This window comes from Eurosta solidaginis, chromosome 1, assembly GCF_040869045.1.
Source record: "Eurosta solidaginis isolate ZX-2024a chromosome 1, ASM4086904v1, whole genome shotgun sequence".
Taxonomy (NCBI): Eukaryota; Metazoa; Arthropoda; class Insecta; order Diptera; family Tephritidae; genus Eurosta; species Eurosta solidaginis.
Window position 1 is genome coordinate 270,178,295 of NC_090319.1, and position 26,628 is coordinate 270,204,922.

The following is a 26,628-nucleotide window of genomic DNA, read 5'->3' on the forward strand; positions in this document are numbered from 1 at the left end:
GGCTGGTAACCAAGCATGAAGTTCGCGAAATTACAGGACCTTAGGAGAAATGAGTGAACGAGGAAACCGAGACTATCAAAGCAGCGCAAGCTGACGCATGACTAATCAGTTTGATTTAAACGCGCAATTAGTTGTGAAGTATAAGTGTTATTGTGAAGTACTCTTAAAGTAGTCTAATAAAAACCATTTTGCATTACTGAATATTGGAGTTATTTTTTCGATAATTTAGCGATCAGAACGTTTGCAGAAGGTTTCAAATAAGCGGAATTTCCCAAAATTCGATATATTATTTTGCCATAATAGTGTGAATACCCCAAATGTGTAGCAGCGAACACGAAGCGATACCCAAGCCATCAATATCTGATGCTAAAACCGACATGGTAGTATACTTATTAGTTTAGTTTAGGTTGAACTGCTGCTTCTAGATCTGTTAGTGTATCACTCTGCAGTCTTAGCCTGATGAACGCAAGGCATGCTCTCAAAAAGTGCTCGGCCGTTTCCTCCTCCAACCCGCACACCTTACAGTCCTCTCTTTTTAATGGTAAGAGTGACTCTGTTAGTCTAAGGTTTTATAACCCGCACCTGATCTTCGACACATTGCAGCCCCGCGCTTGTTTTCACACCTTTCTTGCTTAGGCGATTATGTGCAGCTCTCACCTTTTTCTAATCTCGCTCAATCTGATTGGGAAGTCTACGGTATAAGCTTCGAGGGATTGCCCCTTTTTTAGCTAGCTCATACGCTTTTTCATTCCCATCTATTCGCATATGTACTGGGACCCTATCCCGATTCATTCCAGGGGTTACTTACACCCTAATATACTTTAGATGTGGTGCTATTCCAGATTATTGGCTTAATTGCTGCTTGGTTGTCGATATAAAAGTTGACGTAACTGCGCTTTAATCTTCCTAAAATATATTTTACATCTGTGTGTGTGTTTGTGAGTGAACACCTCCTAAACGACTGGACCGATTTAAGAATGCTTTAAATTTACAAGTTGGTAGACGAGGGACCGACCTCTTCTAAAAAATTCATAGTGCGACTTGATTGAAATTCGGTACATTGGTGTATGTTTATGTAGCTTAATATTTGAGAAGCACTTCTTCCGGAAAGTTGACCAGGATCCGAGTTATTGTATATTTTCTTATTTATGATGCGATTGGTTCATATAGAAGGCAACAGTGTGAGCGCGTAAGGACACAAACAATAGTTAAGTGGCAAGAACGGTGACAGGCCTCCAGTAAATGGAATGAGCGGAAGCACGGCGAACTGAACTACCATCTCACGCAGATACTGAGTGGACATGGCGGTTTCAAAAAGTATTTATGGAAGCGTAGGATAGCGGAATATCCTCTTTGCCCAAGGTATACCACGGAGTTAGAAAATGCAGAACACGTAAAGTTCCACTGCCCCCGTCATCTTGCATAGAGTTTTTGGGGAGGAACCTACCACGAGAAACTTAGTATCACAAATGCGTAACAGGAAGGAATGCTGGGCTGCAGGGAAAAAAATAGCATTTGTAGTCATGACACGTCTGATGGATGCTAAGAGGGAGCGCAGATAAATGCGTAGGCGAAGCAGTGGCGATTAAATCGACACTCAGAGCAAATATCGGGAACATGGAGAGAGAAATATGGAACGCCGCCCTGATGTAATGTGAAAGTGGTATCGGGGTGGGCGACGGTTCCAAAACTGGGGTTGTTTTTTAGCCTACGGACACACTGCGACGACAGCAATTATGGTGCATTAGGCGTTGTTCAAAACAAGAGCGCATAAGAGCTCAGACGTTATTATACATACATGTAAAGAACACCTAGAAGTGCAGAAGTTACTCACACACATACAAGCATATAACTACAATGAAAACGTGAATATAAGATACAGACATGAGGAATAAAAAAGCAACTATTCGAGAAGGCTGTTCGTGAAAAGTCTAAGACTCTAGGAGAAAAAGGCGAACAAGGCAACTGAGACTATAAAAGCAGCGCAAGCTGAGGAATAATCAATCAGTTTGATTAAAGATTAAGATTTTGTAAGTGAAGTACGCGAGTAATTAAATATGAAGCACTATTACCATAGTAGTGTTGTAAATAAAGATCATTTAGCTATACTGAATATTTGAGTTATTTATTCACAGTTTAGCGATTCGAACTATAACACACGGTGCATAAATTGGGAATTTCTCAAAATCCGCTACAATATAGAAGTCGATCGGTGAGGTTTAGCAAAAAAAGATTACATATAAGAGGAAATTGAGGGAAGTTCAGCGATTTGAACTATAACAGAAGGGGTAGAATAATCACGAATCATATATGTATATTAATTATAATTGCGGGTTTTATGTACGGGTCCCTTTTTCGCTCTTATTTAGAATCCAAATCTATAAATAAAGATTTGGTTGTAAAGATGGGGATTTGGGCTGTTGTTGTTGTTGTTGCTTCGCCCCACCTAACAGCAGCGACCGATCACAAATTGTCATCAATATCCTCTAACGGGAGTCCAAGGAAACTTGCTGTTTCAACAGGGGTGGACCATAAGGAAAGGGATGTTAGAGGCGTTGGTTCCACATTACAATTAAAGAGATGGTTGGTGTCATGTGGGGACACATTGCAAGCGGGGCATACATTTTGTATGTCGGGGTTGAATCTGGATAGGTAAGAGTTTAACCTGTTACAGTATCCAGAACGAAGTTGAGCAAGAGTGACACGCGTTTCCCTGGGGAGTATGCGTTCCTCTTCCGCGAGTTTTGGATACTTTTCTTTGAGTACTGGATTCACCGGGCAATTCCCGGCATAAAGGTCCGACGCCTGTTTACGGAGTTCACCAAGGACCTGCTTGTGTTTTTTCGCTTCATACGGCTGGGTTTTCAGGTGCCGTATTTCATCAAAATGCTTACGGAGATGACCCCTTAAGCCCCTAGGCGGTGCTGGTTCATCAATCAGATGCCTGTTGGGATGCTCAGGTTTCTGGGTATTCAACAGGAACTGTTTGGTCAGCATCTCATTTCTCTCCCTGATGGGGAGTATTCTCGCCTCATTATGCAGATGATGTTCTGGGGACATAAGAAGACAGCCCGTGGCAATTCTGAGAGCAGTATTTTGGCAGGCGTGTAGCTTCTTCCAGTGGGTAATTTTTAGGCTTGGCGACCATATAGGTGACGCGTAGCACGTAATCGGCTGGCGAATTGCTGTGTATGTAGTAATGAGCGTTTCTTTATCTTTTTCCCAGGTACTGCCAGCGAGGGATTTGAGGATTTTGTTACGGCTCTGAATTCTCGGAACAATTGCGGCTGCGTGCACACCAAAATGTAGATCCTGATCAAACGCCACACCCAAGATTTTGGGGTGTAGGGCAGTCGGTAGCGTAGTGCCATCGACGTGGATGTTCAAAATGGTCGACATTTGGGACGTCCATGTTGTAAATAAGGTCGCGGAAGATTTAGTCGGTGATAATGCCAGGTTTCGCGAGGCGAAAAAACTGGGGAGATCAGGGAGGTAGCCGTTTATTTTATTACATAGCTCATCGATCTTTGGGCCTGGGCCTGTGGCCATTATTGTGCAGTCATCGGCGTAGGAAACGATTGTGACTCCTTCCGGTGGTGAAGGTAGCTTAGATATGTAGAAATTAAACAAAAGTGGGATAGGACACCATCCTGTGGCACCCCTTGTTTAATTATCCTTGGTTTTGATTTTTCGTTTCTAAATTGCACAGATGCCTGCCGACCACCCACATAATTTGCGGTCCACCTTTTAAGACATGGGGGAAGGGTAGACCCTTCCAGGTCTTGCAGTAACGAGCCATGGTTGACCGTATCAAAAGCTTTTGATAGGTCTAGCGCTACGAGTACTGTTCTATGGTGGGGGTATTGATTTAAACCGCAATTTATCTGGGTGCTAATGGCATTTAGCGCGGTGGTAGTGCTATGGAGTTTTCTGAAGCCATGCTGAAGAGAGGCTAGCTGCAAATTTGCTTGGAAATAAGGGAGCAAAATGGCTTCAAGCGTCTTTGCTACTGGCGATAGGAGATATATCGGACGATACGACTCTCCTATGTTAGCTGGTTTCCCAGGGTTTAGTAGCGGGACCACCTTGGCTATTTTCCATTTCTCAATTATGACAAAGGTGGAAAGAGACAGGTTGAAGACATGCGCTAAATATTTGAAACACTCTTTCCCTAGGCTTTTAAGCATCGGCATGGCTATTCCGTCTGGGCCCACTGCTTTTGATGGTTTAGCGCGAGCAATGGCGTCCTCAACCTCTTTAGCGGTGATGGCCATTGGTGACGCGCTGAATTTGTGTTTATGTGCGTGTCTATTGGCCCTCCGTCTATCTTTGTCGACCGCAGAATGCATTATATTGTCGGCAGAAAGCGCTCGCGCATTTTTTCGCATCCGACAGCACTTTGTCGCCAAAGGCGATGGAAACTTTGTCTTTGTGCTTAGTCGGATTCGATAGGGACTTTACGGTGGACCAAAGTTTACCCACGCCGGTAGAGAGGTTACAACCTCTTAGGTGCTCCTCCCATTTCGCCCGCCTGTGTTCGTCCACAAGCAATCTGATGCGTTGGTTTATATCCCTTATTTGCGGGTCGCCTGGATCAAGCTGTCTTATAAGGTCACGTTCTCTCGCTAAGTTTGCGGCCTCCGCCGGGATGTGGGGCCGGATTTCGGGAATTCTCCCGGTGGGAATGAAACGTGCCGAGCCGGATTCAATGACCTTACGGAAGCCACGCTCTCCTTGGCTCGCATCAGTCGGGATAGGGAGGGCAGCAAAGACGTTGTCTGTAAAAGATTTATATTCTTCCCACTTTCCTTTTTTGAAGTTTATGAAAGTGCATTTTTCGGTGACGATGAAGTCGGCGGTACGCTCGAGCGAAATAAGTATAGGCAGGTGGTCGGATGCCAATGTTACCATCGGCTGCCAGTTGACGCAGTTTACTAGTTCTGCGCTCACGATTGAGATATCTGGCGAACTGTGACAGCTTCCTACCATACGTGTGGGCGTCTCCGTTTATTGTGCAGGACGTCGTTTCTTCTATTTGATCCGCCAACATCTCACCCCTACTGTCCGCCCGCAAGTTTGAGTGCCATAGATCGTGATGGGCATTGAAATCGCCTAAGATGATGCGATTGTTGCCAGTGAGTAAGGCTCTGATATTAGGGCGGTATCCACTGGGGCAACAGGTGGCAGGAGGGATGTAGATGTTGATGATTTCTAGGTTTGCATCGCCTGACCGGACAGATAGGCCTTGACGTTTTAAGACATTGTCCCTACGGTCGATGCCAGGATCAAATATATAATATTGCACAGAGTGGTGTATGATAAACGCGAGGCCGCCTCCATTTCCGCTCTCGCGGTCTTTCCTGTGGACATTATACCCGGAGCAGGTCTGCAATGCAGATCTTGCTGTGAGTTTAGTCTCTTGAATCGCAGCAATGCGGATGTTGTGCCGCTTCATGAAATCGACTATCTCCGTAATCTTCCCAGTTAGTCCATTACAGTTTAACTGCAGAATTCTGAAGTGCATGAGGGGTGACGCAGCCACTCTAGGGGTAAGTGAGGGGTGACTACGCCTAGGTTGTGGAAGGCCAGGACGCAATTGCTGTTGTGGCCTTGGGACTGGGCGCCCTTGGGCAAGCATTGGGGTACCCGGATGATTTGGGTTTGCGACCTGGCAACATGGCGCGATGAAACCCGTCGGGGGGTTGCCGTCGCGGAGACCAGAACATCTAGGAAAGTGGTACCACCCAAGGCAGGAGCTGCATTGGGCGGATGTCGCAAACATATATATTCTGTGCTGGCAAACGGTGCAAACGGAGGTAGGGGCTAAGAGTCTGTTTCCCTGACCTACACGATTGCTGCCGGAAAATAGGGGGGAGAAGACGGGGGCAGGGGCTGATGATCAGCATTGCTACCGACTCTACTACGAAGGTAGTAGTTATGAGTGGTAGCAGCTGTTTGAGTTGTTGGCACCGTGGGGCGTGAGCAGCAGCGGGTACTTGTTGTGGCTTGCTGAGCAACGGGGCTGATGAAAGGTAGTGGGGGGGGGGGGCGCTTAGGCGTAGACTACGGAACGCCCTTGGGCGTGAACAGCAAGTAGCCCCAAAAGAGATTCGGGCTATTAGCGAGCTTTGGGTAATTTCGGTCGTAGTTTTTTTGTTTAGCTATATTTTATTAAAACAATTTGTTAAAAATAAACGATTGTGAGCACACAAAGAAATCGATTTGTACTATGGCACTATTGTGAATATTTGCACTGTATTACCGGCAGTTGCTACCGTACGCCAGATGACAGCTGTAAGTTTTAATTTATTGATAGAAAAGCTGATTTATGTTGATATTTGATAAGAGACTTTTATATTGGTTGCGCAAGATGCAAACGGCTTGTTTCTCAAAATTTGCCACAATATTGAAATCTGTCCGTGAGGTGAAGCAAAAAGAGATTCGAAATTTGAGGAAGTTGAGGAAAGAGAAGTAGATGGAAGCGGAGTGGGAATGAGAGTGAGACTAGGAGTGGCAGTGGGGTAGGAGTGGTAGTGGCAGTTGAAGTGGGATATTTGTATGAACTGCGAAATCAACAGCTTACATTCATGTACACATAATAACTAAGCTAAACTTTCGTAGGTATGAATGTGTGTACCACCATTATTATAAAAAGCAAACAAATTAATCACGTTCTGCACAAACGCCTTCAGCAGATATCCAAGAGGTGAGCATTCAATGGCCAGGAGAAGGTCTTTCAAGTCATATTGTTGTTCCTATGCGACATAATGTTTATGATGCGCCTACTCGAGCCGGGATAGTTACTGACATATAAACATTATTGTATCCATACTCATAGTACATACATATGTATATGTATATGTATGTAAATAATCTTTTCATGAATTGACAAATAAATTATCTTCGTATGAAAAAGTGTACTTGTATGACAAACGTGCGAGAGGCTTTTTACTTTTTTGCTGTGAAAAAAAAAAACACTTTTTTTAATATGCGCTAGAAGTGCCGGTCTTGGAACTTTGACAGTACCGAATTTAGTCAATATCATAAACATTTGCGTATTCGAAAAAATCGCTGAAAGAAATTGGGTTAGGGAAAGTGATATGGATTGGGTTAGGGATAGGGAGAGAGAGAGAGTAAGACGAAAAAGGGCGGCGGAGAGAGAGGGAATGAGCTAGGAGAAAAAATAGAAGTTGATTGAAATGGGAAATGGAACAAAGAGAGGAAAAGAAAGAAGTGGATGAGAGAGCTATCCAATATTTGGTTGTAAGATCCTTTACGTAGGTGAGCCTACTACTCACATCCTGGGGCAAGGAACATCAAACATTAAAATTCTTCAGAAAAACGGTTAGTGATAGGGAAAGTGAGAGAGGTGAAGATGAAGATTGGTGGCGGTCGGAAGGGGAGAAGGGGGGGGGAGGGTGGAAGAGGAAGAATATGGAGAGCTAAAGGTAGAGATATAAGTTGATTCTGGGGAATGGAAGAAAGAGAGGCAGTTAAAGAAAGCCAGGGAGCATGGGGTGGGGTCTGGCGCAAGGAACATCAGGCATAATATTTTAATTTGGAAAAACGAAGTTGACCTGCCAGCGGTCTTCGCCTCCTTGGTGGTAAGTATATCTCTTAGAAAGGGTAGAGGGAAAAGCAGAGAAAGGAGAAGGGAAGCTGGAGATGGGAAGATAGAAGGAAGGGAAATATATGTATCAGGTCTGCTTTTTTTCTTCTTCTTCTTGTATCAGTACTTCGCCCCATCCAAGGAGAGGAATCATTCACAAATTGTCAGGGATATACTCTAACGGAAGTCAAAAGAAAGTTTGCAGATTCAATAAAAGTGGACCAAAGAGACACGGGTGGTAGAGGAGTTGGCTCCACATTTGAACTGAAAACCAAGCATTGTCATGTGGAGACATGGGGCATACAATGCTTAGGTCAGGGTTGATTTTGGATAAGGAAGAGTTTAATTTATTAGAGCATTTGGCGGGCACGGGATTTGCTGGACATTTTTCGGCATATTGCTTTGCCGACTCTTTGTGAATGACTCTGAGGGCCTTACGCTATACCAGTTTTATCAGTATTTAAACGCCTATGGGTAAGCTAGAGGAGATACTAGCGGCCTGATCCCACAACAATTGGGAGTCGAATTCGACCGAAACATGGCTGTTATTTAAAGTCTAAACTCGAAATTTATATTGTGCAAGCTCCGTACTTGCCCGCCATCATTTCTTATAGTCTAGGCAACGTTTGATAACTTTGTGTAAGATACTGATAACAGATTGTTGTGTTCAGTCTTTAGCTATATAATACGTACATTTGTAATTTTCTTAATATTTATAAGAGCCCACTTAGGTGTCATGTAAATTGAAAAAAGAACAAGTAAGGAAGGCTAAGTTCGGGTGTAACCGAACATTACATACTCAGTTGAGAGCTATGGAGACAAATTAAGGAAAATCACCATGTAGGAAAATGAACCTAGGGTAACCCTGGAATGTGGTTGTATGACATGTGTATCAAATGGAAGGTGTTAAAGAGAGAGTAGGTCATAGTTCTATGGATGGACGCCATTTAGGGATATCGCCATAAAGGTGGACCAGGGCTGACTCTAGAATGTGTTTGTACGATATGGGTATCAAATGAAAGGTGATAATTCGTATTTTAAAAGGGAATGGGCTTTAGTTCTATAGGTGAACGCCTTTTCGAGAAATCCCCATAAAGGTGGACCAGGGGTGACTCTAGAATATGTTTGTACGATATGGGTATCAAATGAAAGCTGTTAATGAGTATTTTGAAAAGGAGTGATCCTTAGTTCCCTAGGTGGACGCCGTTTCGAGATATCGCCATAAAGGTGGACCAGGGGTGTCTCTAGTTGTACGATATGGGAATCAAATGAAAGGTGTTACTGAGCATTTTAAGAGGGAGTGGGAATTAGGTCTATAGGTGGACGCCTTTTCGAAATGTCGCCATTAGGGTGGGCCAGGGGTGACTCTAGAATGTGTTTGTATGATATGGGTATCAAATGAAAGATGGTAATGGGTATTTTAAAAGGGAGTAATCCTTAGTTCTATAGGTGGACGCCTTTTCGAGATATCGCGATAAAGGTGGACCAAGGGTGACTCTAGAATGGTTGTACGATATGGGTATCAAACGAAAGGTGTTACTGAGCATTTTAAGAGGGAGTGGGCATTAGGTCTATAGGTGGACGCCTTTTCGAGATATCGTCATTAGGGTGGGCCAGGGGTGACTCTAGAATGTGTTTGTACGATATGTGTATCAAATGAAAGGTGGTAATGAGTATTTTAAAAGGGAGTAATCCTCAGTTCTCTAGGTGGACGCCTTTTCGAGATATCGCCATAAAGGTAGACCAAGGGTGACTCTAGAATGTTTGTACGATATGGGTATCAAACGAAAGGTGTTACTGAGCATTTTAAGAGGGAGTAGGCATTAGGTCTATAGGTGGACGCCTTTTCGAGATATCGCCATTAGGGTGGGCCAGGGGTGACTCTAGAATGTTTGTACGATATGGGTATCAAACGAAAGGTGTTACTGAGCATTTTAAGAGGGAGTGGGCATTAGGTCTATAGGTGGACGCCTTTTCGAGATATCGCCATTAGGGTGGGCCAGGGTGACTCTAGAATGTGTTTGTACGATATGTGTATCAAATGAAAGGTGGTAATGAGTATTTTAAAAGGGAGTAATCCTCAGTTCTCTAGGTGGACGCCTTTTCGAGATATCGCCATAAAGGTGGACCAAGGGTGACTCTAGAATGTTTGGGTATCAAACGAAAGGTGTTACTGAGCATTTTAAGAGGGAGTGGGCATTAGGTCTATAGGTGGACGCCTTTTCGAGATATCGCCATTAGGGTGGGCCAGGGGTGACTCTAGAATGTTTGTACGATATGGGTATCAAACGAAAGGTGTTACTGAGCATTTTAAGAGGGAGTGGGCATTAGGTCTATAGGTGGACGCCTTTTCGAGATATCGCCATTAGGGTGGGCCAGGGTGACTCTAGAATGTGTTTGTACGATATGTGTATCAAATGAAAGGTGGTAATGAGTATTTTAAAAGGGAGTAATCCTCAGTTCTCTAGGTGGACGCCTTTTCGAGATATCGCCATAAAGGTGGACCAAGGGTGACTCTAGAATGTTTGGGTATCAAACGAAAGGTGTTACTGAGCATTTTAAGAGGGAGTGGGCATTAGGTCTATAGGTGGACGCCTTTTCGAGATATCGCCATTAGGGTGGGCCAGGGGTGACTCTAGAATGTTTGTACGATATGGGTATCAAACGAAAGGTGTTACTGAGCATTTTAAGAGGGAGTGGACATTAGGTCTATAGGTGGACGCCTTTTCGAGATATCGCCATTAGGGTGAGCCAGGGGTGACTCTAGAATGTTTTTACGATATGGGTATCAAACGAAAGGTGTTACTGAGCATTTTAAGAGGGAGTGGGCATTAGGTCTATAGGTGCACGCCTTTTCGAGATATCGCCATTAGGGTGGGCCAGGGGTGACTCTAGAATGTGTTTGTACGATATGGATATCAAATTAAAGGCATTAATGAGGGTTTTAAAAGCGAGTGGCCCTTAGATGTATATGTGAAGGCGTTCTCGCGATATCGACCAAATGTGGACCAGGTGATCCAGAAAATCATCTGTCGGGTACTGCAAATTTATTTATATATTCAATACCACTAACAGTATTCCTGCCAAGATTCCAAGGGCTGTTGATTTCGCCTTGTAGAACTTTTTCATTTTCTTCTACTTAATATGGTAGGTGTCACACCCATTTTACAAAGTTTTTTCCAAAGTTATATTTTGCGTCAATAAACCAATCCAGTTACCATGTTTCATCCATTTTTTCGTATTTGGTATAGAATTATGGCATTTTATTCATTTTTCGTAATTTTTGATATCGATAAAGTGGGCGTGGTTATGGTCGGATTTCGGCCATTTTTTATACCAAGATAAAGTGAGTTCAGATAAGTACGTGGGCTAAGTTTAGTAAAGATATATCGGTTTTTGCTCAAGTTATTGTGTTAACGGCCGAGCGGAAGGACAGACGGTGGACTGTGTATAAAAACTGGGCGTGGCTTCCACCGATTTCGCCCATTTTCACAGAGAACAGTTACCGTTATAGAATCTATGCTCCTACCAAATTTCAAAAGGATTGCCAAATTTTTGTTCGACTTATGGCATTAAAAGTATTCTAGACAAACTAAATGAAAATGGGCGGAGCCACGCCCATTTTGAAATTTTCTTTTATTTTTGTATTTTATTGCATCATATCATTACTGGAGTTGAATTTTGACTTAATTTACTTATATACAGTAAAGATATTAAATTTTTTGTTAAAATTTGAATTTAAAAAAATTTTTTTTTAAAAAGTGGGCGTGTTCTTCATCCAATTTTGCTAATATTTATTTAGCACATATATAGTAATAGTAGTAACGTTCCTGCCAAATTGCATCATGATATCTTCAACGACTGCCAAATTACAGCTTGCAAAACTTTTAAATTACCTTCTTGTAAAAGTGGGTGGTGCCACGCCCATTGTCCAAAATCTTACTAATTTTCTATTCCGCGTCATAACGTCAACCCATCTACCAAGTTTCATCGCTTTAACCGCCTTTGGCAATGAATTATCGCATTTTTTCGGTTTTTCGAAATTTTCGATATCGAAAAAGTGGGCGTGGTTATAGTCCGATATCGTTCATTTTAAATAGCGATCTGAGATGAGTGCTCAGGAACCTGCATACCAAATTTCATCAAGACACCTCAAAATTTACTCAAGTTATCGTGTTAACGGACGGACGGACATGGCTCAATCAAATTTTTTTTGGATCCTGATTATTTTGATATATGGAAGTCTATATCTATCTCGATTTCTTTATATATGTACAACCAACCGTTATCCAATCAAACTTAATATAATCTGTGAGCTCTGCTCAACTGAGTATAAAAACAGAGCTAACAAAGTTAAAAGAAGAAATCAAGAAAGACAAAGTACAACAAGAGAGGGTTTCATACACATCAACACTACATACCATGTACATATATGTACATAAGTGTATGTGTGTATAATGAAGACGATTAACCAGATATTCCTTTTTGTGGCAGTGACAAAAAGGTCAAGTTTAGAAGATACTCTCTTGAAGGCCCAGCACGACAGACGATTAAATAGCGTAGGCAAAGTGTGAAAAGAAAACATTGCATGAAAGGAAGACGAAAAGGCGACAATTTTGTAAGTTCGCTAATTGCATCATAAAGCTATTTGAATGTGTGTGTCATCGTAATTATGTATGACACAATGTTGTTTTTGTCTTAGCCTTGCAACCAATATCATAGGGCTGACTTGTTAAAAGTGCTAGAGCCTACTATTGTGGGAGGGCACGTACATGAACGCACTTAGCTATATTTTTAAATGGATATCATTGTGTGGTTGGGTGTGAGAGTTTCCGCTTATAACGGGTTCATTGTGCATAGAAAGGTAATTAAAGAAGTTAAATATTAAAGATACTTAAGAAATAGATAGGACTTAAACCTGTTTAGCCTTTTTTAGGATTATCTGGGTTTAAGTTGTAGGCACTTCGAGAAGATAGTAGTATACGTTTGGTGTGGCTGTAAATATGTTTTTATACTCAGCTGAGCAGAGCTCACAGAGTATATTAATTTTGTTCGTATAACGGTACCCCGTAACGACATAAACTAATAGAGATAGATATAGACTTCTATATATCAAAATGAAGAAAGAAATCCATTTAGCCATGACCGTCCGTCCGTCCGTCCGTCTGTCTGTCCGTGAACACGATAACTTGAGTAAATTTTGAGGTATCTTGATGAAATTTGGTATGTAGGTTCTTGGGAACTCATCTCAGATCGCTATTTAAAATGAACGAAATCGGACTATAACCACGCCCACTTTTTCGATATCGAAAATTTCGAAAAACCGAAAAAGTGCGATAATTCATTACCAAAGACGGATAGAGCGATGAAACTTGGTATGTGGGTTGACCTTATGACGCAGAATAGAAAATTAGTAAACCTTTGGATAATGGGCGTGGCACCGCCCACTTTTAAAAGAAGGTAATCTAAAAGTTTTGCAAGTTGTAATTTGGCAGTCGTTACAGATATCATGGTGAAATTTGGCTGGAACGTTACTCCTATTACTATATGTGCGCCGAATAAAAATTAGCAACATCGGATGACGAACACGCCCACTTTAAAAAAAAAAAATTTTAAGTCAAATGTTAACATAAAATTGAATATCTTTACAGTATATAAGCAAATTATGTCAAAATTAAACTCCAGCAACAAAATACAAAAATAAAAGGAAATTTCAAAATGGGCGTGGCTTCCCCCTTTTTCATTTAATTTGTCTAGAATACTTTTAGTGCCATAAGTCGAACAAAAATTTACCAATCCTTGTGAAATTTGGTAGGTGCATAGATTCTATGCCGGTAACTGTTTTCTGTGAAAATGGGCGAAATCGGTTGAAGCCACGCCCAGATTTTATACACAGTCGACCGTCTGTACTTCCTCTTGGCCGTTAACACGATAGCTTGAGCAAAAATCGATACATCTTTACTAAACTTAGTTCACGTACTTATCTGAACTCACTTTATCTTGGTATTAAAAATGGGCGAAATTCGACTATGACTACGCCCACTTTTTCGATATCGTAAAATGAAAAAAATGCCATAATTCTATACCAATACGAAAGGAGGGATGAAACATGGTGATTGGATTGATTTTTTGACGCAAAGTATACATAACTTTAGAAAAAACTTAGTAAAATGGGTGTGACACCTACCATATTAATTAGAAGAAAATGAAAATGTTCTGCAGGGCGAAATCAAAAGCCCTTTGAATCATGGCAGGAATACTGTTCGTGGTATTACATATATAAATAAATTAGCGGTAGCCGACAGATGATGTTCTGGGTCACCCTGGTCCACATTTTGGTCGATATCTCTGAAACGTCTTCACATATAAGATTAGTGGTCACTCCCTTTTAAAATACTCATTAACACCTTTCGTTTGATACCCATATTGTACAAACACATTATAGAGTCACCCCTGGTCCACCTTTATGGCGATATCTCCAAAATGGCCCACTCCTTTTTAAAAAACTCTTTAATACCTTCCATTTGACACCCATGTCATACAAACACATTCCATGGTTACCCTAGGTTCATTTCCTACATGTTGATTTTCCCATATTGTGTTTCCAAAGCTCTCAGCTGAGTATGTAATGTTCGGTTACACTCGAACTTAGCCTTCTTTACTTGTTTAATAGAGTCTTAGTTACCAATTTATCGACAGGCATATGTTCCGCCATTCTCTCTCTACACAAGCGTAGAGAAATTAAACAAATTGATGCGAGTAGTACCAGGCTACGTTAGGTTGAACTGACCGGCCCCTGAGCACCTCACATATACTGAATACCAGAAGGTCCACGAGTTCTGTCTAGTTTGCTAGGTATAATTTCGAGAAAATCCTTCCCTATAGTAGGTCAACGGAGTTTTGATTTTCGTAACAAAGTTTTATGGGAATACAAGTCGACACTTCTGTGGTAAAAATTAGTGATATGTCAGGACGGACAAATTGAGTTGATGGCACAATCGTTCCAACGATCTTTAGCATAGAGGGAACGAAGAATGAATAAAAAATTGTGTCATAGGCTGGCGTCCTTTACCACTATTAATTACATTTATCCAATAGAGGGAGTTACCATAGTTTCAAAAGCAAACAACTATACCCTAACGTCTACGGATGTGGGGATGCCAATTCAATAATTTTCATCTAAGGGACTCAATCACTCCAGAATGGCTGGTGGGATTTTTAATGGACTATGGCATAATAATAGTCAATGCCTTTGAAAAGATCTACTGGCTAACACAAAGCAAAAGAAACCTGTTTATGGACGTCAGTCTATCCACAATTGTGTACGGCTCCGAACTGTGAGCAAACACACTTCGGAAGAGTAATCGTTGAAAGCCTTTTACAGCATATTTGAGAGTAGCCTGCGCTTAGCGCGATATATCAGGACCAGCCGTACAAGTTATTACCGGAACAGTCCGCACCAACCTAATAGCGCTGGAAAGAAGGTATGGAAAATAAAAAAAGCAGAGCGATTATTAGCGCATGAAGGCCATTGGTAAAGAGAGCAGATAATAAACGTTTAGATGTGAAGACAAGGACGGGAAAATGAACAAAGAGGCAATGACCAACGAAACTATTGACAGATGTTGAAGGATGGAGCACCAGAATCTTTAGTGAGGTAAATTAATACGTTATCCAAAAGTTTCCAGAGAAACGGGTAAATAGTCGGAAAAATCACTGTAGATAATGTAACACCAAAATGCTGAGCGGCCCAGAAGAGAAGTGAAAACAAATCAGCACTCGGGGTAGAAAGGCGGATGTGGACGCAGGAACCATCATCGCAGGCTCTTTAAAAACGAGAAATTTGGAATGCCACCCTCAAGTAAGGCAACAGCGGTCTCACGAGGGGCGATGGTTCCAAAACAGATAGTTTTTACTCCACAAACACACGGTTCCACGACGGCAGTAATAATGGTGCATTAGCTATTTTCTATGATATATATTTTTGAAAAAGGAGATGGGGGGGGGGGGGGGAGGGGATTCTGCTACCCTGGTTGTAGTTACTTTTCAATCGTTTTTGTGCCTCTATCATCCAAGAACGTTTTAACGAATATAGATGACTTAGTCAATTTAACCAATTGTTTACTAAAAAGGGGGTAGAGGGTCTTACACCCCCTGGGAGCAGTTACATTTTCATTACCTTTATATATAAAAATCACGTGTCACTATGTTTGTCCGCGATGGACTCCTAAACCACTCAACCGATTTTGAATTTGCACCCCGTGTGTAGTTTCATTGTGATATTCGATTTAGTCGCATCAACCTGGCAAAACTGATAAATATGCAATCGAAGCCGAAATAAGGACATGAATTAATAATACCCACAAGCCTATTTACATACGTCCTATGCGATCTGCCTGAAATTTGGTATATAAATTCGCCTGTATTAGTATTTACGACCCTTTTTTCCGGGAAGTAGACCGGAAACGGACTGGGACTAGAACAAAATACGTACCACTCTCTGGGACAGGCAATAAGGGATGAAGAAGAATGAGAAGACCTTGAGAGAAGAGAAAAGAGAGAAGGAGGAGACTGAGAAAGAGATAGAAAGAGACGAAGATGGAGATAGATGAAGCGAAAAAGACGGAGGGAGGAGTGGATAAAAGGATTAGGAAAAAGTGAAGAGGGGGGAGGGTAGAGTTAGACGGAAAAAGCTTATTAAAATTTATGCATATAGGCCAAATTTAGGGAAGAACAACGTCTGCCGGGTCTGCTAGTATATGGATTATTATCGTGAAGAATTCGGAACTATTTGGTAATAGTTCGATATTTTTTTTTTTCGAAACAACTGGGGTCTATTTTGGGGCTGTTTTTTGGCTACATTCAGGATTATCATGTTTGTGATTATTTCTTGACTATATCCGAAAAACTTTTATCTATCTCTGGAACATTATAGAATTGTTTTGGGATCACTTTGGAACGATTTTGAGGTTATTTCAGGATTGTTTTTGGATCGTTTAGTGTAAATATCTGGAATACTTCGGGACTGTTATCGAATCGTTTCTAGACTATTTCTTGATTATTTTGGGAGTGCTTTTCGTGATTGTTTTCAGAATAATTTTGTAGGAGATTAATTCTATACTATTTCGTGATTGTTTGGATTCTTTCTCATTTTCATTGTAATTTTTAGATTTTTGCCTCCTTATTTTGTACTGTTTTCAGGACAATTTGGGGATTGTTTTAAGATTTATGTACATTCAAATTTGAGTACGTTTTTTTTTCTTGCAATTTAAAACTTAAAGCTTAATCGACTATGAATATATGTTTAAATATTGGGCATGTGTGTGTCATACATAGATTGAGGTCCAGGCAATTTTGAAAGCTGAGTGGAATATGATCCGATCTTGGCTGCCGTTTTAAAAACGCAGAGTATGGGAGCTCGGTTGAAGTACGCTGTATATGAGTTTGAAACAAATCTTAAAATAGGGTGTTTTTCAAAAATAGTCTCAGGGGGGGGGGGGGGGGGCGTTTTCGAAAGGCAGCCGTGATAGAGTGATCTACTCAGCTGTCGAAAAAATATTGAACCACTAATTCATCGAAATTTTAAAAATTTTTTAGTGCCTGCGGGGGCGTTGCTTGAGGATATTAATAATGAAGCCTAAATTGACAATAAATTTAAAACTAAAGAAATATTTCAAGTTGGTAAGAATCAGCTCAAATATATTAAGGAACAAATATAATGAAAACAAAGCATCATAACATAAAATAGATAAAACTTAAAGAAACGGACGAAAACGAAATTTTAGGTTCTTTTAATCTACCAAATTTCGGTTACCTCGAACTTTTGCAGAATTCTACGACGCCTCAAGTCATTCTCATCAGTTGGCCTTATCACTTTAAATGGTTTCAATAAGACATTTTCCACAAACGACTTATGAAACTTGGTATGCGCCGGTGGAGGCGACAATTCATTTTCCCACTCACTCTCATTATCGGAGTCCTCACCATCACCACCTTTTGGCTGCATTTTGTGTTCACCAATATTATTATTTAATACAAGAATTTATGGTGAATCATCGAAATCCTCCAATGATTTATTACGTAAATACGAAGAATCAATTGAGGTGGTGGACAATGAAAACTCATCCTCTAAACGTTCAAAAGATTTCGTAATTTTACGCTGGCCATTGGCCTTTTCGACGCCGCCCTCATTGTCTGGCAATTTCGAATGCAAATTGTTGGAATTTTTACTGTTCTTCATGGCACCTGATGAATGCGGTAGTGTATGGGAATTAATACTCTGTGTGGTACTGGTTTGTGTATTTGGTTGAATTTTGTTGTTATGCTGTGATGTTGCAGTGGTGGTGGTGAGTGGGAGGAAAGTATCTTTTGTTAGCTTAAGCGAACTATTGTCTTCAGCATAAATGAGCAGATTCTCTTTGTTCATTTCCAACTTAACTTCATCGTTGGCAAGACGATAGCTGTTATTGCGTTTTAGAGGACGGCTTTGCATAGAAGGGGTAGGGGTGGATCTGTTAATGGAAGGAGAGCTCGTGATAGAGTTGGAAGTTTGACGCAAAGTGGATGTTGTCATAAAGGTAGTTGTAGAAGTGGCATTCAATGACAGTGCCATTGCTGACTGTGCAATTAGACTCGTACATGTGGGCGAGGGCAGAGGTGGAGGTGCTGGTGGCGTTTCAGTCGAAATGGAAAACTGCCTTGTTGCAGTAATTCGGTCAACAGTTGTAGAAATCGATATTACTTTACTATTCACATTCGTTACGCCAACGAAACAAACGTCATCATTACCACCCACCCCACTTGTGGCTGAGGAATTACAACCACGCTGTATTGGCAGCAGCAGAGGCGTGTGCCTACTTTTTGCTTGCGAGGACGTCACATCAACAGACGGCAACGCATTACAAGTATCTGTTATGCCGTTACGAATATGTTGTGGTGCCCTTCCTCTGGGCGGTAATGGTGGTGGTGGTGGGAGCATCATTTCCTTTAGCAGTTTGGGTGTCGTGGGGGATGTCATTGATTCGTAATATTCCACCACCGTAATCTTGGGTACATCATAGTGGTTGGGTGTTTGTGCTACTAAGGGTTGACTATGTGAAGCTGAATTTGCACCAGGTACACTGTATGCTTCTGTTAAGGGAAAATCTACTAAACTTTCGCTTATTTTCTGCGTTACATCTTGCACGGTACGAATACTGTCTGTTGTTGTTGGATTGTTTGTTTTTTGGGTGGGTGCAAAAGCATTTTGGGCTTTAGTAAGATTTTTACAATTATTATCATACATAATTTGCTTACCTTCTTCCTTATTGGAGGATGCACTCGATGTGCCACTAGTACTGGTGTTCGTTGATGCACTCGACGATATTGTGGAGCCCGTGGACGAAGTGGACTTTGCGGATGGTGAGGGCATCATTAAAAGCGCCGGTTTCGCAGCTGTCGCAGCCAAAGGTGTTGCAGCAGTAATGATATTTTGAGTTTGGAAGAATGGAGTCGTATTGTTAGCTAAAAGATTTTTGTTATCCTGATAGCTGCTGACCATTTGTGCGACCGTATGCGGTTCCTCATACAAGCCAGACGACAAAGACATATTTGTTGGTGAATTGGTTGAATGCCCAACACGAAAATGTTGTTGTTGTAACGATTGCTGTTGCTGCTGCTCCCGCTGTTGCTGTCTGGCTAGCGTTAAAGGTGATGCTGCCACAATAGGACGCACATTCGCAATTTTACGTGTGGCCGCTACACCACCATTAAGTACAAGTAATTTGGCAGCAGTTGTTGTTGGCAGTGTTGTTGTTTTACTCAATAACGAATTATTCGCTTTCGTTATATTAACACTTTCACTACACAATTGTGACTGCGTTTGAGTTTGTGCTTGCACTTGCTGCACCACCGAGCGTTCTACGTCTGTTGTTGGTGCTCTGGCACTTGTAATTTCAGCCGACGAACCGAGTGCACTTTCAGTTTCTTTTACATACGGTCCAGGTGCGAATGTTGTATGCGCACCTTTGCGTCGCTTCAGACTATCCGAATCGTAAATTATTTTTCCTTGCGAATTTAGACGCACGCGAGCACCCTTATTTTGCAATGCTTGCGGAGACACTAAAGACTGTTGCTCTCGCACTTCGCTAATTTCAGCATACATGGGTACGGCGGTCGTCTCGACGTGTACAGCAAATGCTTTTTTGCTTTGTTGTGTGGATTCTGCGCAGTTTGCACCAGTTTTGTTGTCTACAGTTTCTTGTGTCGAAACAACATCGTGGGCTGTAATTTCATTGTTGGCTGTTGAACTTAAAGCCACACTACTGCTATAGATGCTATCGCCCACTTTACGCAAATGCTGTGGCAGCTCATTCAAAGAGACATACTCGGTTGTAGAGGATGTGGGGGCTTCACGCCTTCGTGTTGCACTAGCCGACGTAGTAGACTCCTTCTTCGTAGCCGTTGTTGCATTACCGGAAGTGGAAACGGGCGCAGCAATGTCGAGCTTGCGTCGAACTATGTCATTGGAATAATAAATTCCAAGGCAGCTAGCACCCACCGCCTTTGGTGTAGGTAGTTGATTGTGTCGATTGTTGTTGCTTATATCTGCAATAGTGACATACTCACCCGCCGTATCGTACAGCTCATCATCATCTTCGACTACGTGCTGTTGCAAGCTTTTAGTCGGTGAGCGTTTTATACTAGGCAAAGCTACTTTGAGCTTTTCGAACATATTCATTGCATAATTCGAATTACGTTTGAGCACATTTAAATTGTGGTCCTTGCTAGCTGCTTTTGTGGGCGTAAGTGGTGGTTCAGCCACTTTCGACGCTTCGTCTACACTCACAGTGCAGTAACTAGTAACTTCATTCCCTTCTACTTTAAGGGTTGTTTCAGCTGAGCACATAGCTTTTGTAGAACATGGCGAGCTTTGTGGCGTTAAAGTACGGTCTGGATCGTAAGCTTCATCGTCGTCCACATCGTTATCACCACAGCCATCTTTGCTTTGGTTCTCGTCGTCGCTAGTTGTAGGCGTTATAATACACATGGATGGTATGCGCTTGACATTGATGGCAGTCTTCTGTTTAATGCGCTCAATACGTTCCACGCCTTCCAAGTCGGAGCTTTCAGACACATCCACCTCCGACATTGCGAGCATTGCTGGTAATGGTTGCGCCGAACGTCGTCGTATACGTTTTTCAAAATCGAATTCATCTTCCTGCGATTCTGGCGTTTCGAAGCTACCTTTGACGCCATCAATATCTTCGTTACCACAACCGCCGTTGGTTGTATTCAATTTAAGCGCCGCTGCATTCAAATTACGTTTTATGGTGCCAGTGCGTTCTACTGTGCTACCTATAGTGCTGCTAGAGTAACTGCGTTCAAGTGTGCTGGTGCTTTCACTATTACTGTGATTATTCTTATTTAGCTTACCCAATGAGCTTATGCGTTCAGGCACATCTGGTCCTACGCCACTATTTAGGCTACTTTGTTCGCCACTCACGAGCAGTGTTGTGCACACTGTGCCCGCTGAACTTGTCGTTGTTGAAGTGGAACCCTTACCGAAGAGTTCATACTCATTTTCGGCAGTTAGCACAGTTTGATTGGATTGATTACCAAACGAGTAGTTGCTCGTGTGTAGCATTTGATTGTGTTGTAGCGGTGTCATTGGCGGGTCTTCCTCTTTGAGCGTGCGCAAACCACTATCCATGTGAAATGATGTGTAATAGCCTTCTGTGTCGCAAGAATAAGCCGAACTTGTCTCATCATCCAAATGATTTGGGTAGGAACCATCGGCGACTTGCAAGTCAGGTGTGGCGGTACCCTCACTTGTAACACTACTCGAGGCGGATGTATTCAAGAAACGTCGCCGACTCATCATTGACGATGGCGGTCCACTACCCGGATGAAAGCTCGATACGTTGAGCGATGTATTTGAAGCGCTTGATTTGGGTTGGATTGTAATTTCGCTGCCAATGGAAGCACGCCCTGATTCCGAGCTTGCACTCCAGTTACCGCTCGACGAATGCGGTTGTTCTTCTTTACCCCCGCTCAATGCACCGTTATCCGTAATACCAATACGTCGTTGACGATTCAACGATGATGTATCACGCAGCTTCACCACATTACCACAGGTCGCGAGATGCAGTTTACCTTTAAGGTGTCCACCGCTGCTCACACTCATGCTCTTCTCCGATGACGAATATGACGGTTTTCGTTCATGCGAAAATCGTCCTTCGTTCTTTTGGCTCACCAACTCATGCACTACACATTCATCGTCAATGTCGCCTGTTGTTGTTGCATTGCTGCGCGTTGTTTGATTTGTTTTGGTTGTGCCACTACTAGTCGTTGCGCCATTATTACTGTTACTCGTTTCCGTTATTCGCTCACCTACGGCGCTCTCTCGCTGTTGCGAACTGTTACTGCTGCTACTTGTTGTTGTCATATCATGCGCGCCACTATCACTGCTTGTAGTTGGCGCTGTCGCTTCGGTGCGTTGCATAAATTTGAAACGATTACGTCCCCATTGTTTGAGTGAATTTAGGCGTGTCAAAGTGTTCTTGCCCTTATCGTATGGCAAGGCAACAGCATCTTTTTTTAAGATATCGCTAGATTTGCTTCGTCCAAATTTTTTCGATTTATCGCCACGTCGCGCATCTTCTTCGGCGCCGTCGTCGGCTGAATTAGTTTTGGTGGCGGCGGCGGTGCCTAATGCATTTTTAATCTCACCGCTTGTTGCTGTCGAGTCACTATATTTTAAAATTTTTAATTTTGTTTTCATTCGTCGAACAAAAAATGAACCAAAAATGTGTGGAAAAAGAAAAAAATAATGTTTGGTTTATGTTAGTTTTTTGCTTTGTAAGAAAAGAGCTCAGCGTGATTACGATGATGATGATGAAAGATTTCAGTATTACAGTTTGTACTATGTATGTATGTATGTTTGTATGCATGTACTTATGTTTTTTTATGGGAAAATCATTCTAAATTAAAAATACCCTACACTTGGTAGTAAGAAAGGCCTTTGGAAGGTGAAAATATATTAAAATTTGTCCCACATTTTCTTATGTGACCTCAGACCTTTAGAACTCCCATACTCTCAATTTAAGATCGTCGGTTTAAAAAAAACCGTCTCGTGAAGTTCCGACGCGTCGAAATTGAAGATGGGTTACATCACTAGTTGAAAGCATACGTCATAAGACCGTTTCGAGAAACCTCTAACTTGCAATGAGTACACCCTGAAAGGCTCCCTCGACAACGAAGGTGCCTGTTATAATGCCAAAACAGAGCCCATATGCGCGACATGGAACTCAAGGCTCTGTAGCGACAAATACACTCCCAGAAGGTTATGATAAAGCTGTAGCTGCCAGTCTCAGTGATATGGCCAGAATGATAAGGGACGAACAAAATACATTCGATAAGATGTAACAGTAATACGATAATAAGAGCTGTAGAATAGTTAAACTTCAGCGCATATAATCCATGGCACGTACAACACAGTCATTCGACAGATACTAATAGGTGGAAGGAACTGTTGTGTGGTGCACGGCGTTAGACGAAACAATCAACATAGGGTTGGGAAGGTGCAACTGCTAGCACGCCTAAGAATGTCAGGCGCAGTGAGCAGCGCACCTTAGGAAGTGTTAAGCGTAATCCTTCACTTGATGCTTCTACAAGTTCTGGTGCTTTATGACTAGGAGAGTCTTGCATTAGAGATATCTCAAGTTCCTTATGGCCATATTTGGTTCGGAAAGGAACCAGCTTCCTTCTCAAGTTAAACAAATATGCAGTGAGCTTATTCACGGGTGCCATCACAGGACACTACGCTTTTGTACCGATGCTCGGACGATGGCGCATACCAACTAGCTCCATCTGTAGAAGCCGTCAGGATGAGGATAAAGAGAAGTCGATTCATCACTTTCTTTGCCCATGGCCAGGACTACAAACCATACAACTCAGATTTGTTGTTTTTGTAGCTGTGCTTAGCCTCATCCACTACAACTAACAAATTGGCATTAATATCCTCTAGCGGGAATCTGAGGAAACTTGCAGTTTCAACAGGGGTGAACCAGAGAGAAAGGGGTGTTAGAGGCGTTGGTTCCACATTGTAATTCAAAAGATGATTGGCGTCATGTGGGGACACGTTACAAGCAGGACATACATAATGTATGACGGGGTTGGTTATGTATTTTAGATTTTTTGGCGATGGAGTTTAGAGCTAGCGAAGGTTGGGATTCGGGGGCAGATCGAATTTGAGCTAAAGTGACGCGCGTATCCCTGGGGAGGTAGCTTTCCTCTACTGCGAGTTTAGGGTATTTGCCTTAAGAACGGGGTCCACCGGACAAATTCTGGCATAGAGGGCCAACGGCCTTTTGGATATATCACTACCAGGACCTCTTTGTGTTTTTCTGACTTCTTAAGTCCCTGGGAGACGGGGCCTCTTCAATCAGATGTCTTTTGGGATGCTCAGGTTTCTGGGTATTCAGCAGAAACGATTTGTTCACCATTTCATTTCTCTCCTTATGGGGAGTACTCTCACCTCACTCTGTAGATGGTGCATTCGGGACATACGAAGACAACCCGTAACAGTTCTGAAAGCGGTGTTTTGATAGGCCTGTAGTTTCTTGCAGTGTGTATCCGTCAGGCTGGGTGACCATATTGGGGACGTGTAGCATTCGAGCGGCCGGCGAATTGCTTTGTAAGCGGTAATGAGTGTTTTTTATCACCAAGTATTTTTAGATGTAAGACAGTCGGTAACGTTGTGCCATCAACGTGGACATTTGAATATGGTCGACATCTGTTTTGTCCATGTTGTGAAAAAGGTCGCCGAGGATTTGGTTGGTGACAATGTCAGGTTTCGCGAAGCGAAGAAACTGGAGAGACTAGGGAGGTATGTATGTGGTTGTTTATTTTATTGTATAGCTCATCAATGGGTGGGCCGGTACCTGTTGCCATTGTCGTACAGTCATCGGCATAGGATACAATAGCAACTCCTTCAGCTGGCGAAGACTGCTTCGATATATAGAAATTAAACAAAAGCGGGGATAGGACACCACTCTGTAGTACACCTTGTTTAGTTCTTGTGGGTCTAGATGTAACGTTCCTGAATTGTTACGCTGCATGCCGTCGAGACTAAGATTTCTGGGCGCACGGGTTTTCGACAGTCTGAAAGTGGTTGGGAATGTGTATTTTTCGCTCCTACTTGAGGACTACTAGGAAGTAATCTAGTTGGACGAATGTGCCGCAAACCGGTATTTAGGGATGGTACTCACAATTGGCAAAAATATCTCCTTCACAACCTAACCTTAACAAGCTAACACCGCAGCGCCCAAGCGATCACTATCCAATGAATGCATCGCAAAGGTCGCACTCTTTATAATGGAAATGCCCAAATGTATAGTTAAAATGGCGACATTTGGACATTTAAGTAAAACTAATTTATTTAATTGAAACACAGATTATTTTATATTAAGAATCCCTCTCGACAGTATTCCAAAGGCTCTTTAAATTATGTAAGTGTAAAACGTGTGCTTTGCTTAATTCTGCAAATACTTAAGGGTCAATTCAAGGATAAACTAAAATGTACCTTTCAACCGATGAAATTATTGTGATCTTAATTTGTATTCATTTCTTAAATTATCTTTTCATTCTTTCTTTCTTCATTGCTTAAAATACATATATAGTTTTTATATTTCGGGTTTGTTTCGTTATTTTTCCTATTTGGATTTTGTCAATAAATTTGTTGCTGTTGTTATTACAATCCCAATTTACTTAATACATTTTTAAATAGCATTCTTATCGAGAAAATTTGTCTGGAATTGCAGCTGACAAATGCAATAACATCTTCCCTCGAATGATTATCAAAAAAAAAAGTACAAAGACAAAACAAAATATGGAGAATCGTCAACGACAAAAGCAATAACAACAACGCCATTATTATACATACGTAGTAAATGCATTTACAAAAAAGGAAACAATTTATACACGAGAGCTTACGTACAAGAACAGACGCCAAACATTTTCATTTTCATTTGTTTTCAAAAATTAATTAACAACAAAGTTCACAGATTAATTTGGTGTATTATGTATTTTTACATTTGTTTTCATTTCATTTGCAGTTCGAAGTTGTTTTTATCATTACAAGTTTTTTTGTTTTTATATAGCATGTAGTAGACATTTTCGTGGAACATAGTTTTAAGCAGATTACAATTTTGTTCCATAACAAAAAAAAAACGAGTAATGACGGGACTATCTTCCGCTGTGTCCCTGTGAGATTTGACGCTTCTGGCTGTTAAAATCAAGAAGAAATTACGAAAAGCTTATCTGAACAAATGATTGAATGGGATTTATACTATATATACAACCTATCTCTATGACTCTTCCAGACAACGCCAAATGCCGTATAATTAAGCATTTAGTGAAATTTGAAGTTTGCAGCTGTCAGAATAGGGCAGACAATACGAAAAGCTTATTATCTGAACATTCGGTTGTATGGGATATATACTCTATACGACCGATCTCTACGATTTCGGATCGGACAAAAATATGTGCCACATACTAGAGCATCTGGTGAAATTTGAAGCTTTTATCTGTGAAACTGAGAAAGATATGACAAAAACAGAAACTCGCTATTGTGGTCCGATTTGGTCGGTTCCGACAATCGGGGACTTAAATCAAGACACCTCCAAAATTTAGGGACTAGTATGCGTTCAAAACTGATATATTGAACTTTACTTCTTTGTAACTTTCGAACATATGCTATTTTAAATTGAAAAGCAGTATCTTGGACTAATTTGGATGTGGTCTTTCTATTTATGCCAAAAAAGATCTAATTTGAATTCCTTATACACGAATTTGGCGCCTTTGTAAATGACTTATGTTCGAAAGAAAAATGAAGATACCCACATTCTTTATTAGGAAGGCAGTATACCAAGTATTGGTTATATGGAATATTTCAAAGATAAAGCGAATTACACTTTTTCTCGGAAACGGGCGTGGTCATGACGTAATAAAACCAGGCAGGTGATCTCAGTAGTACAATA

At 41.6% G+C, this 26,628-nt stretch overlaps 1 protein-coding gene across 2 annotated transcripts in view; it reads right to left on the bottom strand.

The window, feature by feature from the left end:
• gukh (GUK-holder) overlaps window positions 1-26,628 on the bottom strand; it is a 364,151-nt gene that overhangs the window by 24,658 nt on the left and 312,865 nt on the right. For both annotated transcript variants that reach the window (XM_067760725.1, XM_067760726.1), the window contains exon 5: window positions 18,905-22,338. In XM_067760725.1, the coding sequence (XP_067616826.1) occupies window positions 18,905-22,338 (3,434 nt within the window). The remainder of the gene's footprint in view (window positions 1-18,904; window positions 22,339-26,628) is intronic.